Genomic DNA, 18,555 nt, shown 5'->3' with positions numbered 1-18,555 from the left:
AAGAAATGTAACCTCTGATGGCAATAGGTATATTTGAAATCAAATTTGCATGTTGACAAGATGAAATGTTATGCACAACTTTATTATTTCAGAGCACTGAAGGCATACACCATCGATGCTCAGTACAAGCAGATCAGAGAAGGCGGTGCACCAGCACCGATGTCATTCAAGTCGATCGGAAAGAGGAGCAAGCAAAACGCTCCAGCATTTACCAAGCTTATTGATACAGTCCGTGTCTCTTTCTATGCACCAGGTAATAAAGACTTTCAAATAAATGTATAGATAGATATTAAATAGCTTATAGTTACATAGACTTACAAATAGCATTTCACTAGCTTTTACTGCGGAAGTACTGATGCCTTATCTGTTTTTTCTATTTATAAAATCACAACTGAAATCAGAAATGATAAACTGATGAGGCCCAGATGAAATTTACAACCAGTTTCTTATCAAATTGTGTACCGGGTAACCAGCTTTTTACTTTTTCCTTGATGTCTTTTTTAGGAGAGGAACTTACTCGCAACATTACCTCACTTGTGAGTGTTGATCGTCTTCGCAAGACAGCCAAATGGACATTCACCGTGCCAGAAGTTAAGAACTTCATCATGTTTGCTGGAATCCTGAATGAAACCACAGATTCGTCCTCCTCATACAGGGCCGTCTTCAATGTTTCTGCTGCTGAGAACACAGCATCAGTTGACTTCCTTGTTAGGAACGAAACATCTCTAGCACAGAAGAATCTTACTGCAGTCTTCAATGCATCCATCAACAGTTTGTACTGGGCTGCTGTTGGACAGTTTGTCAAGCAGTCAAACAATGGTAATTGGAATGCACATCTCACTGACACATACTATTGGTAAGCTACCTTCGTTTTTATTCCTCTCCCATCAAAGGTGGTACCGGGGGCATTACTTCATTACTTAAAAGTTTCTGCAGGAATAAATGAAAAAGTGTCAAAACATAGAGTCTGTTAGGACACGTGCTGTAGCATGAACGCTGTACTTGTTTCATACTGAAGATGTTTAGATCTTAATTGACAAATCATTATTCAGATTTCTATAACAAAAAGGACTGATTATATATTGTCATAATAATTGCTCTTCAATTTTTGCAGGGATAATGAGACTCCATTGTACAAGCAGCTTCTCTTCCCCTGGACTGGATATCAGATCAACCATGCTAAATACCAGACCTCAACCATCACTGCTAGGAGAGTCACAAGGGGACCAATCGTAAAGCGTGACCTCAAGATGGCGACCCTTGACTGGGCGTTTGACTTCAACACTGTTCAGACTGTTACAGATGAATTGAAAGAGCTTACAGTCCACACACAAATCTCCAATGCCACATGGGTAAGAATCATTCATATGAAATAACCACCACCAAGAGGAACAGGAGAGATCATACGCCACAAAAGCTACCTTGGTACCTTCATTTACAGTGTGACCCTGTTATGGAGAGTTCTTTGTCGGTTGGACTACCAAATTGACATATTATATTTTAGAATCACTGTGCAGATACAGGAAAGACAGGCTATTTCTAGGAAATGTTTTACAAGAATAAACATAGTTGAAGGTTTGGATGTTAGGTGCTTTGAATGAAAGGGTTCGTCAATACTTTGACTTTGACTTTGACGTGCAGATATTGTGTTAATTGTAACATCGCATTTATTTACAGGAATTCCCTCTTCTGGATGTTACCTTGAGGAACGTAACAAACGTGAATGGCTATCGTCTGGAAGGACAGGTTGCACGCAGCACTCACCATATCTTTGCTGAATACGATGTAACCAAGGAGCCAAGAGAGACCAACAGTAACTTCAGAATGGGACTCAGGACAGACGTTCTTGTGAACAACCCTGATGTGTCCATGTTCCTTAACTCTCCAGTTCTGCTTAGTAAGTAATACAAATGCAGTTATAGCAGTTATTGTAATAAAATTACAGTATATCGCAGAGAGAATTGACATGAATGGCGCATTCAGATACAATAGACTATGTCAACTTAAATTTTAGTCAAAATAATGATAACTAGCATCTCCAAATATTCCCTGCTGAAAACATGAAGCATTAGAATATATTTTGCTCAATAACTTCACCTTCATATCTTAAAAAAAAATTGTTTTAAACAAGCCTATTGTGATGGTCTTAGTCGATTTTGGCACAGGAATTTAATGCTTGTAAATGTTTCTCAGGACTCTTTGTTGACTGGTTTATTCTTTCTTACAGAACTTTTTGGCGAGACTGCACTCATTGATGAGCCAGTTGTCATTGATGGTGGTGTCAACTTCAGGATCCTTGATCAATCATCCCTGACTGAGGAACGTCTTATTCAGACCAGCATCTTCGTACCCAACCCAAGGAGCCCCCAGACACACCTGACATATGACTTCGAACTCCGACTTGAGAATGCTACAATCAGCGACCGAAAGGACTACTCCCTGGAATTGACGACACCAATTACTCTGCTTAAGGTAAAAATTGCCTGTTCAGAGCAAGAAGGTTGTTAACTGTGTGTTAAAGTATATCAATTAATATACCTTCTGGCTCTAAACATTTGATATAAAAAGTAATTTCTTTTTGGTCCATATTCCTTTGTTAACTCATATTATTCATTGATCTTTAAAGAGATGTGATAAATGTTTAAACAAAAGTAACGTAACAAGTTGTATGTAAAACATTGTTTCAGATGACATCAATGTATGAAGCTTACTTTTCCACTAGAGCTCTTGAGCTTGATATTTCCTCCTTTAATCCAATTATATTCCAGATAAACAACATTAACCTTCTTCATCTTATGATCGATATGGAGTCTGGCACATCCGCATTGGACCATACGTACACCCTCTACGACACCCGTTACAGCAAACCTCAAGTTACTGTGTCCAACAGTATTGGTGCTGGATGGAAGAAACCTTTAGCAAACTGGGCACTTACCATTGAGACACCATCGTCGGTGTATTTACAGAACTACACAGCACTGTACACCAGTGATAATGGACTACAATTCTTCTATGAAAATAGTCAAGACAGCAGTTTGTCGGACCTTTTGAATTTCATTGAAATAAGTAAGTCAGAACAGTGTAGTTTATATTTCATTTTACCTCTTGCAAAATTAATGTTATCAGTGAATTCAGAATTTCTTCTATTCTTCAGATACATTTATTTTCTATTATGTTAAAACTTGCATACGCCCAAAGCCCCAAAGAATATTACTATAGGGAAATGAAATAAAAATGTGTATTTTTATATTAATTTTTTGCATATAAACTCATAGAAGAATAAAAGTAATTATCATTTTAGGGCTCAACAATAATGACTAAAGCTGCCTACTGATAGGCACAATAACACTGTTTTGAGAGATTATAAAAAACATATTTCTGTTAAATCAAACATAACAAACTGTATCCAAACTTTAAATTCTACAGGTAACTGGTCTGTAAGGCCTTCTGCTGTTTCTATGTATACGTCATACATCCACCAACTCATCTCAACCAATGTTTCAAACAGTTTGGTCCTTGGGGGCCCAGTCACTGAGATGCGTCCACGTCTTGTACCCATGATCATGCGAGATATGCTTAACAAGTCCTTCAGCAGGGACTTCAGCAGTGTCAAGGATCTGGTTTTGAACAAGTTCATTTTCAATGTTACTTCATCAACCCTCACCTTACGTCAAAGTGCCAACATGTCTAGTCCAGCCATCGCTAACTTGTCAGCTTCACATTACATCTTTTTGAGCCAAAGCCTCTTTGAGCAGAAGCTGTCGTTTGCTGCTGAACAGAAGCGACTGAACATCTCAGCTGCTCTTAATCACTCTCTGCTTATTGAGGATCGTGAGATAACCCTGAAGACTGAGGGAGATTTAGCAGTAAGGACAGGACTTCGTATGAACACCCTAACATCAGTTAATGTGACCATGTCTAAACCAGACACTCCTTTTGATTTGGCAGCTTTGCACCATACCGAGGTTAATTCTCCTCTCATAAGATTCAGCACACGCTCTTCATCTAATGGTGGCTTCCGTGAGGTTTTGAACATGGTGGCAAATCACAACACATCCATGACATCAAGGATGGGATCTTTTGATGTCATTGGCAACTTCAACATCAATGAAATGTCTGCACCAACCTTTTTCAATGAGATGACAGGTATTATGACATACAAGCTTCAGTCTCCAATGATCAAATCTTCACTGAACAGCTCAGTAAGTTTTGAAACCTTCCGAAAGCTCTTCAAATTCAACAAGGTCCTTGTCAAGGCTTCCCATGACATCAGGAGCAACATGGTCAATTGGAATGCACAGGGTCAATCTCAGCTGAAGGGCTTTAGCAGCATTTCTCAATTTGATGAGGTCAGTAGTAGTTTAGAAGCTAATCTCCTCAACAAGTTCATCAATGGCAGTCACAGTTCTGGCATGGTTCTTCGGGATATGAATGGCCCTCTGGTGTTCAGCCAATTGACATCTCACCTCAGCAATAATATTACTAGCAGGTTTGTAAACAGCACATATGAAACCCAGATGAATCTTGAAAATTCTGATGTATCTTTCACTACCCTAGATGGCTCAACTAACTACGTGCTGTCCTCTCGCCTTTTGAATGTTACAGCCAACAACACATTCTTGATGAATGGATTCCGCCGGGTCTTTGACTTTGACAGTGTCACAGGAAAGCAGATCTGGTTTGTAAAGACAGCTCTTCTGAACGTCACTATGGACAATCTTATTGCCTTCACAGACTTCCAGAATATTTCCTACTTTGATGATATTACTGGACATGTTTCCGGCAGTATTGAATCTTGCTTTGCCAGGGGAAACACCAACACCACATTGCTTGTACAAAATGTGCGTTCAGTTACTCAGGTTGCTAAAGTGGCAGTTGAATCTTTGTCATCTTTCACCAGTCGTCTAATGAACACATCAATGACTGGAAGTATGGACATTACCAATCACAGATCTCTCCTTAACTTTGACTCCATTTCATCAGGTATGAACTTCACATCCAAGGTCTTCAATGTTTCCACATCGATCCAGAATGAAGTAAGTTTTAACGGAGTGCGATCATTTGGCAACTTTGATTCCATTGCTCATTCATTTGTTATGGCGGCAAACAGTTACTATGTCAATTCCAGCCTGACAGAGATGATCTCTCTAAAGAACTTTAGGAAAGTCAACCAGTTTGACTTGGTATCTGCAGAAGTTATTGCAACTTTCAACACATCCCCCCTGAAGACATCCTACCATCAAATGCACAAGGTCCAAGACATGGCAGGTTGGTTCCAGTATCCTCTTGCTGAAACTGTTGTCATTGGAAACCTTACGACATCTAAGCTGAATGTGTCTGGATCTTATGAAGGTAGAATCAGTGATATGACTGCACCATTCACATACACCAGCAGCATTGCCAAGATTGAATATGGAGTGAATAACAGGATGCTCAACATCACAGGTTTCCATGGAGTTGACGTTGACAACATGAGAGGTATTTTTGACTTTACAAGAATCAATGGCACCATTTCTCATGAAGTTAATACTCCTGTAACCCATATGGTTGTTGGTGGTCTGCTTGAAATGAAAAACTTCCAGAGGCTCTTTAATTTTGAGCTTATGAACATGACGACCTCCAATATCTTCACCGTTACTCCTCTGACAACAACATTTGCTTCCTACAATGGCGAGCTGGGTCTCCAAGGCTTTGAGAAGATTAACAAATTTGACTCCATTACTGGAATGTCAAGGACTGCTGTTCTCACCAAGTGGACCAACTGGACCATGAACATGGATTCTAGCTTTTCTGGTGTCCGATCTCTCCTGAATTTTGACCAATTGGCAATTTCTGGACAAAATGAATTCACCAGTCCCTTGATGGTAATGACTTCCAACTCTACCAACTTTGTCATCGGTTCAAATGGTTTCTTCAAGGCATCAAATGCCACTACTAACAGCATGCTTGGCATCACATCCCGCATTGCAAAGGTCGACACTGGTGTCATGTGGTCTGTCCGTGATATTGCAGGTCCCCTAACATTTGCAGCAAATGTCTTTTCAACCAACTTCAATGTCAGCACGCCTATCATCAAGACTGGTTCTGCATTTGATGTTGAAATGGAAAACTGGAAGAATGTCACAACATTTGGAAAGTATGAAATGTCTGCTGCCAATGACATCATTTCAAGGATTGCACGATGGAATCTTCTTTCACATTTCAGGCTGGACAACATGGCTGGTATCCTTACATACTCTCGAATGGAGGGCTGTGCATCATCCAACTTTTCAAGCATCATCTCATCCCTGGAAACCAGTATCAATGCCCACATCAACAATCAAGCCGGGCCCCTGAACTATGAAGAATTGGTCATATCTACCAAAGGAAACTTCTCTTCTTGGCCTGTCAAGATGCAAGGTGTTACAAATTTCGATGTCCAGAACATGGCAGGATTCATGAAGTATGACACTATAACTGGTTCTACCTCATCAGTCATGACCAGCAGATTCTTGAATACCACTACTCAATCTAGTCTGGTTGCAAATGCTGGTGCTGGACTCTTCAAGGTCCAACTTGCTAATGTGTCTTCTGCTATCACCATCAACACTCCATTTACAAGGGAAATCAAAGCTTCAAGCTCTGCTCAGGTCACTGATTCCACAAATCTGTTCAAGTTCAGAAATGCAGCTACGAAGGGCGAGTTCTCTTTCCTGACATCAAAGATCAACATGACTGGCAATGCTGACTCAATCCTGACCAACTTTGAAAACATTACAACCTTTGATTCTGCTGAATCATCTGCTGAATTTAATGTAGCCAGCCGATTTGTCAACTCTTCATCAAGAGGTATCATGCAGATGCATGGTTCTGAGAGGCTTTTTAGATTCGCTGATGTCAAAATTGGTGGATTCACTACAATCAAGTCTATCTTGGCAAATCTGACAACAGAGGCAGGTATTGACTTCACAAACTTCCAACGTATCTTCACTTTTGACCGTGTCAACAGTTCAGCTGTTGTTTCCTTCACATCTAGACTAGCAAGCATTGAAGGCAAGACTGGCATGGAGATGAACAACTTCAGAGGACCCATGACCTTTGATCGTGTTAATGGAAGCTTTATAACCAACTTCAACAGTGCACTTGTCAATTCTATGACAGTTGCTGACTACTCTCTTGAGGGATTTGAATCACTTTTCCATTTCTCCCGGGTTGCAGCATCTGCCGAATCTGTCCTAAACAACAAACTGTTTAACTCATCATTTGTGGCAGACTACACACTTACTGACTCTTCATGTTTCTGCAAATTTGAAAAGCTTGTGGCTCATTCTGCTGGATCACTGACAACTAGATTTGCTACAGGAAAGGCTCTTGGCATGGTTGAAGTGAAGAATGTACGTAACCTTACCAGCTTTGATCTGTTCAACGTGACATCAGAAGCACGTTTCATCAGCAAGCCAATGACCGCTATGACTGAAACCGTTTACTCTATAAAGAACCTCTACAGCCTCTTTAACTTTGAACAAGTAACAGGCCGCATGAATGGCAATATCAAGAGCAAATGGGTTAACAGCAGTGCCTTGTTTGAGTCTCAGATGAACAATTCTCGTTCCCTTCTCAGTTTTGACAGTTCAACGAGCCGCATGTACAGTAATGTTATCAGCAGATGGCTAAACAGCAGTGCAGTGTTTGAATATCAGATGGACAATTCCCGCAAACTTCTCAATTTTGATGCTGCCAAATCCAAAGTGATGCTCAGTCTTCTTACACCATTCAATGATGCCCAATTCAGTGGCCAACTGAATTTCATTGACTTCACCAACATAACACACTATGGAGAAATATCTGCAATGGTTGTTGGAAATATTACCTCTCCACTTGTCAGAGCTGCAGGAATCTCTAAGTTCAATATCACAAATATGGCTGGAATCATGTCTTTCGAAAAGGCTCTTATCGATTCATATGCTAATGTGGAATCCCGCTTTGTCAACAGCACTCTCCAAAACTCAGTTGTGCTCAAAGGTTTCAAGGGTATCAAGTATTCCTACATCGGTCATCGCTTTGTATTTCTTTGGGTTGATTCTATGAATAATCTCGCTGTCAAGAATGGACTAGATCTGACAACATTGAAAGACATGTCCCAGCTCTTCAACATCACCTGGGTCAACCCTAAGGGAACTGTTGTCTTCAATCAGCGCCTCACTAACGAGAATCTGGTAGCCACCATCAAGCTTCCATCTATTGGTCTGATTTCTGCAGGAGCAAATCTCAACACCTTTGGAGACATGTTGACTTTCTACATTGAGCATGAATTATTGGTGAGTACTGAGACCCATTTTCATTATGTATCGACCACTAGCAGTATCTAAGATTCAAATTCACATGATAAAGAAAGTTGTGGAAATCCAGTCATTCTAGAAGAATAAGGATCATTTATAATTAATGATAATTCCAATATATTTCCTTTTGTTCAACATTAAAAAAGGCAATTTGAATGTAGTATAAGCTTTTGTTGGTATCTGCAATCTGCAATATGAAGATCTAATATTTCAAATTACATTAAAATATTAAATGCTGCAAGCTTCATTGTAGCAAGCGATAATTAATATTAGTATACCTATATCTCCGTGATTTAAGACGCACCCCTATTTTGGGGGGCTGAACAAAAATTAAAAAACTTGTGCTTGTGAACTTGTCACAAAAAATAGTAACAATGTCATTTTTAAAACTAAAGATAACAGACAAATTTTCCTCTAAGTCAAAACAGAAATCCAGCCATATAGGTAGTGTTGTTCTACTTTCCAAGTGGTGAGTCAACAAACCGTGTATGACTGAGCTGGGAGACATTGCCAGGCACAATGCCAGGTGGAGGAGCATAAATCGACACTTAAAACAAAATTCTTGTACCTGTGTATAAAATTCACCCCGACTTTTGATTTTTTTTCTTTCGGCGGTGCATCTTAGGTCTGCGTATACACAGAGATTTACGGTGATTGTAATATTATTGATAAAGAGAAATACATGTACATTAAACTTACTATCTAATGCACTTTTAATGTTTTCACAGAAGGACAACTTTAAGATAGTCAATGACATCACATGGCTGCTGAGATTGAATGAGAGTAATGTGATCTACAGCAACTTCAGCTGGAACCCAGAGACAGTTGCAGAGATTGTGGACATCACTGTTGGAGCAATCAACAGTACCTTCAACCGTACCATCACCATCGCCAACAGCACCATTAACAGGATCATGGAAGTTGCTAACCGCACTCTCACAAACACCAGGAGGATGACCAACTGCACCAAGTGTTTCATGCGCTACACCATGATGTTGGCTAATGAGACTCTCAGTACCACATTCTCACAGTTCAACCAGACTTTCTTCAACCAGGCTCTGAAACTGAACCAGACCTTCTACACCCAGCTTGAGAGCTTGAACCAGACATTCTGCACACAGATGCAGAAACTCAATGAGACCATCACCTTTGCCCGTAACAACCCTCGGGAATTCGTCAGCAGGTATGTCAACCTTACAAAGTTGAATGAAAGAGTAACCAGGCTTAATGCTACACTCAGGGAACTATACACGAAGCTCCGATACAACATCACTCATCCTAGAGAAACCATGGAAAACATCAAGACCCTCATCAAGTATGAAAGGCGTCGTCAACAAATCACATGGGTGTTGGTGAATCGAGGTGCAATCATGACTAGTGCTAAGGATTATCTGGAGGAACTCAGGGCAAACCTAACCAAGAAGGTTGTAGCTGCTGTAGCTGAATTCAAGGAGCTTATCCAGTATGAAGCTAGAGTTGAGATTCTTGTCAACTATATCCAGACCAGATTCAATGTTCCCAAGTTCCAGGAGACGATTGAAGAATTGAAATTAAAGATTGGCGAAATCAAGGAAAAAATGGCTGCACTCAAAGTAAAGATTGGAGAAAAGATTAATGAGATGAAGATGAACATTGCTTCCCTCGACAAGGAAACAATCAAGGCAAAATTCAGAGTCCAAAAACGAAAGATCAAGAAATTAATCCGCTACTACCTAAACAGCACCACCACTGATGCAATCGCAACGTCCATCTTCATTGATTACCAAGATGATGCCCAGGTCCAGGAGCTTATGCGTAAGGTCATCCGCATCAGACCACGCAATGTCATTGACATCATCAACAAGACCAGTATAGAGGAAACGAAGGATCTGGCAATAGATATGAAAGACAACATGATCAACGGTCTTGAACTGCTTAACCAAACCACTTTCCGCTATGTCAACAAGACATACTTGAATGAGACCATCAAGCAGGCCGTTGGAATGCTAAAAGAGTGGAATTCTACCCTCCATGAATACGTCTATGTTGATGTCATCAAGGGAGATCTGAAGCTCGTCTTCAACATCACCAAAGAAAAGGTAGCAAACTTGACCAAAGCTGTAACACTCTTTGTCAAGACAAAGGCTGACCTAATCAAGACAGTTCTGAAGGAACAGTGGGATGCTCGCCCAAGATCACTTGAAGAGCTCAAGGAGCGTCTGATTGCTATGAAGGTCATTGCTGCTGATTACATCATAGAAAGATACAACATTGATGTTGATCAGATAATTGAAAAGATCGTCAATGAATACATGAAGAGGAAGGAACAATATGACGAAATTTTTGTTCGCATGGGCCTAGAGTACATGAAGAGGAAGGAACTCCTTGATGAGGTAATTACCCAGATCATCGCTATCTCCAAGAACGAAACTCATCCTGTCAATATGCTTCCACTCTGCTACTTCAACAGGACCATCTATCAAATTGTTCAACCTCCTGTCAACATGACAATGAATCTTACAGCCCTCTACAGCAAGATGGCAGTCAACTTCACTAAGGTTTACAGCAAGGAATTAGCCAACCTCACAAAGGCATACAGCAAGCAATTGGCTAACCTCACCAAGATGTACTCTCGAATTGCAATCGACAAAGTAATGGCTCTCAGGGAGACGTATAGTCCTGTGGTCATGAAGGCAATGAAGAAATACAAAGTGACTGTACTTGAAAAGAGCAAGATTGCAAAGGAAAGAGCAATCATGTATTACAACATGGCCAAAGGAAATGTTACCTTGTACTATCAGGAGTATGCTCCAATTGTCAATGAGACCATCCGCAACTACACTTGCTATGCCAGGCAAGCTCTCTTCAACTACACTCTGCAGGTTCGCAACATCACTGACAAATACATCAACATGACAATAGAGTTCCTTGAACCTCGTGTGCAACCTTATCGTGAGATCATGAGGCAGAAGGTTGAAATGATAAAGCTTCGTGCTGCCAATTTGAGAGAACGTGTTTGTGAACTCTCTGCCCAGACCGAGGCTTACTTGATGGAAAGTGCAGAATACCACATCGAAAGATACCCTGAGTACAAGCAAAAAACCATCCAGAAAATTGATGAAATAAAGGTAAAGCTTGAGGAACTGAAAGTCAATATTACAATGTTCTACAAAGAAGTGAAAGCCAACATGACGCGCCTCTATGGAGAACTGAAGGAGAATGCCACAGAGATGTACATCATCTACAGACAGAAAGCTCAGGATGTGTACATGCTTGGAAAAGACAAATTCATCACCTACAAGATCAAGGCTCAGGGTAAATGGCAGACATGGAGGCCAATCATCGTGAGAAAGTCTGGAGAATTCCTGAACGCTACCAAGAAGGGCATCAACAAGACAGTTGAAGCCATAATCTTTGCAGCCAAAGATGAATTCTCACTCATCAATGAGCTGCCAATGAGATCAATGGAAAAGACCATCTTTGAACTCAGTGAAGACCTCAATGCATACATCCGACAACTTGTAGAGAATCTTGTTGAAAATGCAAAGATGAGCATCAAGGACCGAAAAAGTCTGCTCAACAAGTATCCTGTGAAATTCCTGGACATGACAGTCTTCGAGGTGAGTTAAAAGATACATGTTGCTATTCGAAAAACTTTGTAAAGAAGAAATATAAAAGGGAGAGGAGAAAGTAACCCCAAAGAATTGACCTGCACAATGAATTTACATCATTAAAAAAATAAATATATTTGGTGAATAAACCACAAAGCAATTAAAGACAAATTCTTTTGAATCTTTAAAACTTCCCGCCCCCCCCCCCCCCAATTTGATATCTTTGATATAATTGTACCCTTTCAAATTGTTTTTATTGTAAAAGTAAAGCATGTCTCTTTTGCCTTCTTTTCTTAAAATATAGGTAGGTAACATTTCCTATGGAAAGATTCTTGTGGCCTCAAACTTGACCAAATTTTACGCCAACAAATCTCTGGTGATGGTAAACAAGAACTTCTATGATGTCTTGAATGTATCCAACACCACCCTCAGAGAGGTTGTTCTTCCACTCCTGAACCAAACTGCCAGGGACCTCATTGTCTTCCTTAACCGCACCCGTTTCCAACCATGGAGGGTTACCATCAACGAGACGATGTGCTTCCTTAACAGGACATCAGTCATTGTGATGAACAAAGCCAACGAGACCCTCATTATTGTCCAAGCCAAAGCCATAGAAGCATGGAAGAATCTAACATCAGAAGAAAGCATTGCCAAAATGAAGATGTATCTTAACAACACCAAAGATCTGATTGTCAGGAGTCTGAAGGTTGCCAATGAAACCATCTATATGATCCGCAACAGGAGCATCAATCTGGTCATCTACATCAGGGATGAAACTCGACTTGTCAATCTTTCCAGGGAGTATGCTCTTCTGGCCAGGAACCTGACCAAGAACTCAATCTACCAGGCTAAGAATATGACAGCAAGGACAATCAACTATGCCCGCAACATGACTAACACCCTTGTGACCTACATTCAGGGACCTGCCAAAGATTTTGCCCTGGAATATGTGACATATGTCAACAACACCATGGCAGGTAAGGAAAGCAATTTACTCAACTTTCATTTTGATGACCGTATTACACATACAGTAGCAAAACATATATTTAACATTAAATGTCTAAAGATTTACAGTAAATAATATGGATGATTCTCTGTAATAATGCTTCAAAGGTACTATGTCCAATTTGCAGGCCAAAAAAAAAATGAAAAGGCTAAATTCCACCGGAATTTGAAAGATAACATGTGGAATAGTAACTACCGTTAGTTGTCGAATCAACTTTAGGGATTGCAATCCTTTTTGAAAATAGTCTGATTTTCAGACCCTTGTACCGGATGGTTGTACGTTTCATGCCGCGCAAAGATTCAATCAGTTTAATTTTGACCATTACAAGAAGTGGGATTAGGATATTGATGTAGACAAATGCTCATGTACCCTTTACAGCTCATTTTATGTATTCTATTACCAAAGCAAAAAGAAGTCAGTCAGCCACTCAATAGTGTCAGACAGTGAAGTCTATAAAGTAAACAGGGTTCCTTGCATAATTTGAATACTAGGACACTGCTAACGTTTACATTTCACAGATAGGACATACAAGACATATTCATAATTTCTGCAAAGTTCTACAGAACTTGATGTTGGCTGCAAATGAACATAGTACCTTAAGTGACAATACTGTATCCATTATTAATTCAAATATTTTCTGCACTTCATTTGTCAAATAGGCTGGGTAATCCGCTACTATGAAGTGGATCAATTCCCAACAAAGGTTAGTTCATACCTTGCAACCATCAAGCCAATTGAAAGAACAAGGAATCTGACCATCATTGCCCTCAATTGCACACGTCTCCTGACACAGAAGGCTATTAACCAAAGCCAAGTCATGACCCGCTACGCCTTAAACCAGACCCGCATCATGACCCAGTATGCACTAAACCAGACTCGCCTCTTCACTGGCCAGGCCATAAACCAAACCCGTTTATTAACCAAACAAGCCATGAACCGTACCCGCATGCTGATCGTGGATACGCTCAACTCCATTGGCCGTCTTGATGACCACAGCTTTGCCATGAACATCTCTCATCCATTCAACTGGACTAGCTTCAGGACACTGCCCAAACTGAGCAACAGCCAGATCCAGTTCATCAAGGTATTGTCTTCTTTTGTAACGTTTACTTTCTTTTGCTTTTACTATTGTAAAAGTTCAAATTGTAGGCCTTCTATTAACACAAAATTAACATTCAATATCAACTCTGATATATGATGTATCAACAAGGATACCTGTTTCATTTTTCACTCATTCAATATCAAACCTGATAAATAATGTACTAACAATGATTTCTTGTATATCTTTGTTCTTCTTTCTATCCAGGATAAGATGTTACAGCTCAACATCACTCTGCAAGAGATTCGTGTGAACCTGACAGAGAGGTATAACAATATCTCCAAGACGGTGAATGATTACTATCTGCTGAAAAAGCCTTTGATCGATGAAAAGATTGAGCTATTCCGTACTAGACTCCAGGAAAGTATCGCAGAGGTCAAGTCCGTTTTGGGCATTTTCAAGGATATCTCTGATGTGTACAAGCAAAAATTCAATGAGAAAAAGGACTTTTACCAGCAAAAGTGGGAAACTGAATGGAAGCCTCGCCTCATGGAGAAGAAAGAAGAAATCTTGACCAGATGGCAGGAGGAGATCAAGCCAAAGATCAACGAGATGATCACCAATCTGACAAGATTTGTTAAGGACCCCGAGTTGCTGACCAATCTGAAACAGATGGCTATTCATTTCAAGACTGAGACCTTGCCTGAGTTGAAGAGAGTCCTCCTTGAAGAGAAGTTCCCAGAGCTGAAGAGAATAATAATGGAAGAAAAATATCCCGAGATCAAGAGGCAAGTCCTGGCCCAGTACGAGATTGCAAAGGTCATCATGGAGGAACTCAAACAAAATGCCACTCACTTCCGAGAGAATGTAATGGCCAAGGTGGAGACTCTGAAGATAAAGGCCACCGAGAAGTGGACTGAACTGCTGGAGAAGATCAAGGGGATCAAACAGAACTGGCCAGAAACCTACCAGAAGATCAAGGATGACATTGAGGACCTTAAGCTACAACTCAAGACCAAATTATCTAAATATATTAACAAAGTCTTGGCAGTGCTAAAAGAGCTCCGTATTCCTGTTGAAATTCTTCCTCTGGAACAGATGAAGGTCTACTCTCCATGGAAATGTGAGTTACATTTGGCTGAATTCACAATCATTCTCATTTTTCCTTTTTTGGGATAAGATTAAAAGAAATATCATTTATCAATGTTTACACCTTGGGATCTCATTTACCAATGTAGTGAGATGGCCTGTTAAATTAAATTACCGGAAGGGTAAATACATAATGATGTGTACAATCAGAAACATGAGATGGTCATGGGAATGTACAACTACTGGATGAGAATATAAAACTATTTGGTTGTGTTTCATGTATACACCCTTAATAATGGATATAATTATAATTATATTATTTCCATGATCATTTTCTATTAATTATCCAATAAAAGAAATGTCTCAATAGAAAGACGGACTATTGACAAGATCGAGAAGTACTTTGGAATGTATTAGAGTTTGGTTTTCATCTACTTTTCATCTGAGTAATTGACTTGGGGCAAATCACTAAGAAGAAAAAAATTATCATTACAGATACTGCCATGGTCTTCCGAACAAACCACATGATGACATTTGATGGCAAAGTCTACAGTGTTCCAGAGTTTGGGAGCGAACAACAGACCTACGTCCTCGCCCATGACTTTGTAGATAGTAACTTCACACTCTTGGTCCAGAAGAAGCGCATTACCCTTGTAGTCCGCAACATGAGCATTGCAATTGATGATGAGAATGTTGTCCATATCAATGGATTGCCAACCCTGCAGGAACTACCCTACCAGACACCAATCAGCAAGGAATTGACCATTATGGCTAAGGGTCCATGGGTGAATGTGACATCAACCAAGGGCATTGCTCTTTCCTGCCATCTTGAAATGTTCCCATGCATCTTCCATCTAAGTGGCTGGTACCATGGAAAGTCTCGTGGACTCCTAGGCAACCTTGACACAGAACATCACAACGAATTTATCCTACCAGAAGGCGGTATTACAACTGACTTGGCAGAGTTCATTTCAGCATATGATGTCTCTCCACATACATCAAGAAATGTCATTCCGTCTAGATTAGGATCTTGCCGATCAACTAGTGAGAAATGCAGAGAGATGTTCCTTGATGAAGACTCAACATTGAATGCCACCTTCCAGGATATCAACCAGGAAGAGTTCTACAACTTCTGTGTTGAGGAGACTAGGAAGTGCAACCCAACATGTGAAGTCACCAATCCTGTTGTTCGTCTTGGCAAGGATCTCCAGCGCAACGTTGACTATGATCCTGAATGCTGTGAGTTACTTTAGATTGCACATACTTGTACAATGGAAAGAGTTGCTAAGCTAAATGAGAAATGAGGATGGAACATATCTAGCAATATATTCTAGAGTTATGCAACATTGACTTTCTAGCCTCTTCCTGAAAATTAATTAAGAAGGGATTGGAAAAAAATTCTTCTTCAAGACATAAATAAGTTGGAATGTTTGACACTTATATTTCGTATGTAAACATGCAATACTTTTTCTGGTGAAATTATCTGAAATATGTTCAAGAATTATTCTAAGTATTACTTGTTGCACAAAAATATATATGTTTGCAATCACATTATCCTACTAACTACAATCTAACCTTTTTCTTGGTAGTTGACTGCACTGTTGGGGAAGTCAACCAGGAGAATGTCAGGTCTACAAGCTCTGCAGATATCATCTTCGTCGTGTCTGAAACTGCTGCAATGGCTGAAGACAATGTGATCAAGTCAAGTATCAAGACCAGCATCCGAAATATGAAGAGCGTGCTAAATACCCATGAAGTGCAGGATGTTAAATATGGCATTGCTGCATATGGTGGCTCAGACATCCTTGGGCGACCTCATGTTCATACACTATGTGGACATCTGATGGAAAGCAGCGTGGACTGTGCTTCCAGCGGTATTGACAGCTTAGTCTTCAAAGGAGCTAGGCCCGTTGATGCTATGGGGGCTATCCAGCTTGCTGCCAGCTATCCATTCCGCAAGGAGGCTGCCAAGATCATCATCCTGATTGCCGATGAAGATTTGATGGTACGTATACTTGCATGCACAATCCTTTACAAAATAAGGCATGGTTACTTATTGCTAATAAGGCTTTAACTAATTAACCCATTTGCTTTGGTGAATATAACATATAACCATACATTAAAATTCATTTTGTCTTGTTATTTTTTCAAGGAGGAGAGTACCAACAGATTTGAATACTACTTCCAAATCAACAACAGCAGAGTAGCTATTCAGAAAAGCCTGGCCCGTCAAGGAATCACCTTCAATGTCTTCTCATCCTACCCTACTCTGAACAAGAAGAGTACAGATTCTCCAATCCTGGGTGTCAACTACCTCGGTAAGCAGATCATCAACAAGAAGAACAGCGGTGAAGAGGGTATCAATCGTCTAGCCATTCCTTCAGGACAGTATGCTAAACTTGCAAAGGCCACTCGTGGTAAGTGTTGATCACTTTTTTAAAACAACTTTAAATAGCTATAGTCTGATAATTGAGATAAATCATGCAAACAAGAATGTCATGGCACCTTGCAAACAACTTTTCTGTTATATATGTACTTGTAAAGATCATTGGGACCAACTTCTAGACTTAATGTGAGGTAAAATTCTACAATATATCAAGGAAATTTACCTCCAACAGGAAATGTATAAAATATTCTGGCACAGTAGAATCACCGTGTCAACTGCATCATAGCAATGAACCTTGAAACATGTGTACATGATGTTCTCCACTCTTAATGCATAACATATTTTGGCACATTTTCATCACAGGTTCTGTAATGGGTCTTCACTGGCTGCAGACTGAACATCGCGACTTAAGCACCTTGCTACCCAGGATGGTCTATCAACAGATCCAACCCCAGGCTACTGGTCAGGTTGACTTCATCTGTCGCTGCGTCATCGGCATGTATGGAGAGGCCCGTAACGAGTGCCAGATCAGTCGATTCATTGACATTCAAATGTAAACCCGACATTCCCATGGAACATTCTTAGCATTAGTAAAGAAAAAAAAGGGATTGATTAATAGATAGTTAAAAGGGTTTAATGTACATTTTTGGTAATTCATACAGTTCTAAATGAAACATGAATGGAACTTGATGTGAATTCTAGTGGTCCATATTCAATATCTTTAAATTTCAGGAATTATTCAGACTATACAAGTCTGTGGTCTCATATTTCAAGAGAAGCTTGAACACTGGAGTTGTCTGATAATTGCAGTTCTCTTGCAAGTACTACTTGGCATCTACTCTGTTTTTATAGTCTTACATTGTCCAATATTTAGTTCTAAATGATTGTATAATTTACTAGCTTTTCTTATCTCAACCTCGCTGAGGATGAGCCTTTGAGCAAAGGCCTTTGCTAGTTCTCTAACATTATACTCAACTGTCATGTTTTACTGCATGTTTTATTTCTAATGTAATATTTCAAAAAAAAATTCTTCTTCTTCTTCTGCCTTGTCTTACTCATTTTACTGTTTTGATGAGTTTTGTAGAAATAAATGAAATTAATTGAATTTAATAATATGATTCCTGGAT

The 18,555-nt window shown here is 39.8% G+C and overlaps 2 protein-coding genes across 2 annotated transcripts in view; both read left to right on the top strand.

Moving 5' to 3' along the window:
* Window positions 1-14,460, top strand: part of LOC583017 — a gene marked incomplete at its 3' end in the record, with an annotated part of 27,553 nt that extends 13,093 nt beyond the window's left edge. The window contains exons 14-24 of the mRNA XM_030995875.1: window positions 93-253; window positions 505-856; window positions 1,115-1,352; window positions 1,678-1,897; window positions 2,228-2,472; window positions 2,769-3,066; window positions 3,427-8,297; window positions 9,047-11,917; window positions 12,213-12,885; window positions 13,574-13,998; window positions 14,221-14,460. Coding sequence (XP_030851735.1) covers window positions 93-253; window positions 505-856; window positions 1,115-1,352; window positions 1,678-1,897; window positions 2,228-2,472; window positions 2,769-3,066; window positions 3,427-8,297; window positions 9,047-11,917; window positions 12,213-12,885; window positions 13,574-13,998; window positions 14,221-14,460 — 10,594 coding nt within the window. The remainder of the gene's footprint in view (window positions 1-92; window positions 254-504; window positions 857-1,114; window positions 1,353-1,677; window positions 1,898-2,227; window positions 2,473-2,768; window positions 3,067-3,426; window positions 8,298-9,046; window positions 11,918-12,212; window positions 12,886-13,573; window positions 13,999-14,220) is intronic.
* On the top strand, window positions 14,437-18,555 carry LOC115918960 (apolipophorins-like). Its single transcript, XM_030995686.1, has 5 exons — window positions 14,437-15,076; window positions 15,538-16,281; window positions 16,632-17,047; window positions 17,195-17,459; window positions 17,792-18,555. Exons 1-5 carry the CDS (start codon window positions 14,503-14,505, stop codon window positions 17,983-17,985), a joined length of 2,193 nt encoding a protein of 730 aa, XP_030851546.1. The 5' UTR covers window positions 14,437-14,502; the 3' UTR covers window positions 17,986-18,555.

Source organism: Strongylocentrotus purpuratus, unplaced genomic scaffold, assembly GCF_000002235.5.
Source record: "Strongylocentrotus purpuratus isolate Spur 01 unplaced genomic scaffold, Spur_5.0 spur5_scaffold_3, whole genome shotgun sequence".
Lineage (NCBI taxonomy): Eukaryota > Metazoa > Echinodermata > Echinoidea > Camarodonta > Strongylocentrotidae > Strongylocentrotus > Strongylocentrotus purpuratus.
The sequence above is the reverse complement of the archived record's forward strand: the minus strand, read 5'-3'. Positions and strand labels throughout refer to the sequence as shown.

Coding starts and splice junctions, on each gene's coding strand:
- LOC115918960 (XM_030995686.1), top strand. CDS start 14,503: ATGGAGAAGAAAGAAGAAATCTTGACCAGATGGCAGGAGGAGATCAAG. Junction 15,077..15,537: donor GGTCTACTCTCCATGGAAAT/GTGAGTTACATT, acceptor TTATCATTACAG/ATACTGCCATGGTCTTCCGA. Junction 17,048..17,194: donor TTGCCGATGAAGATTTGATG/GTACGTATACTT, acceptor TATTTTTTCAAG/GAGGAGAGTACCAACAGATT.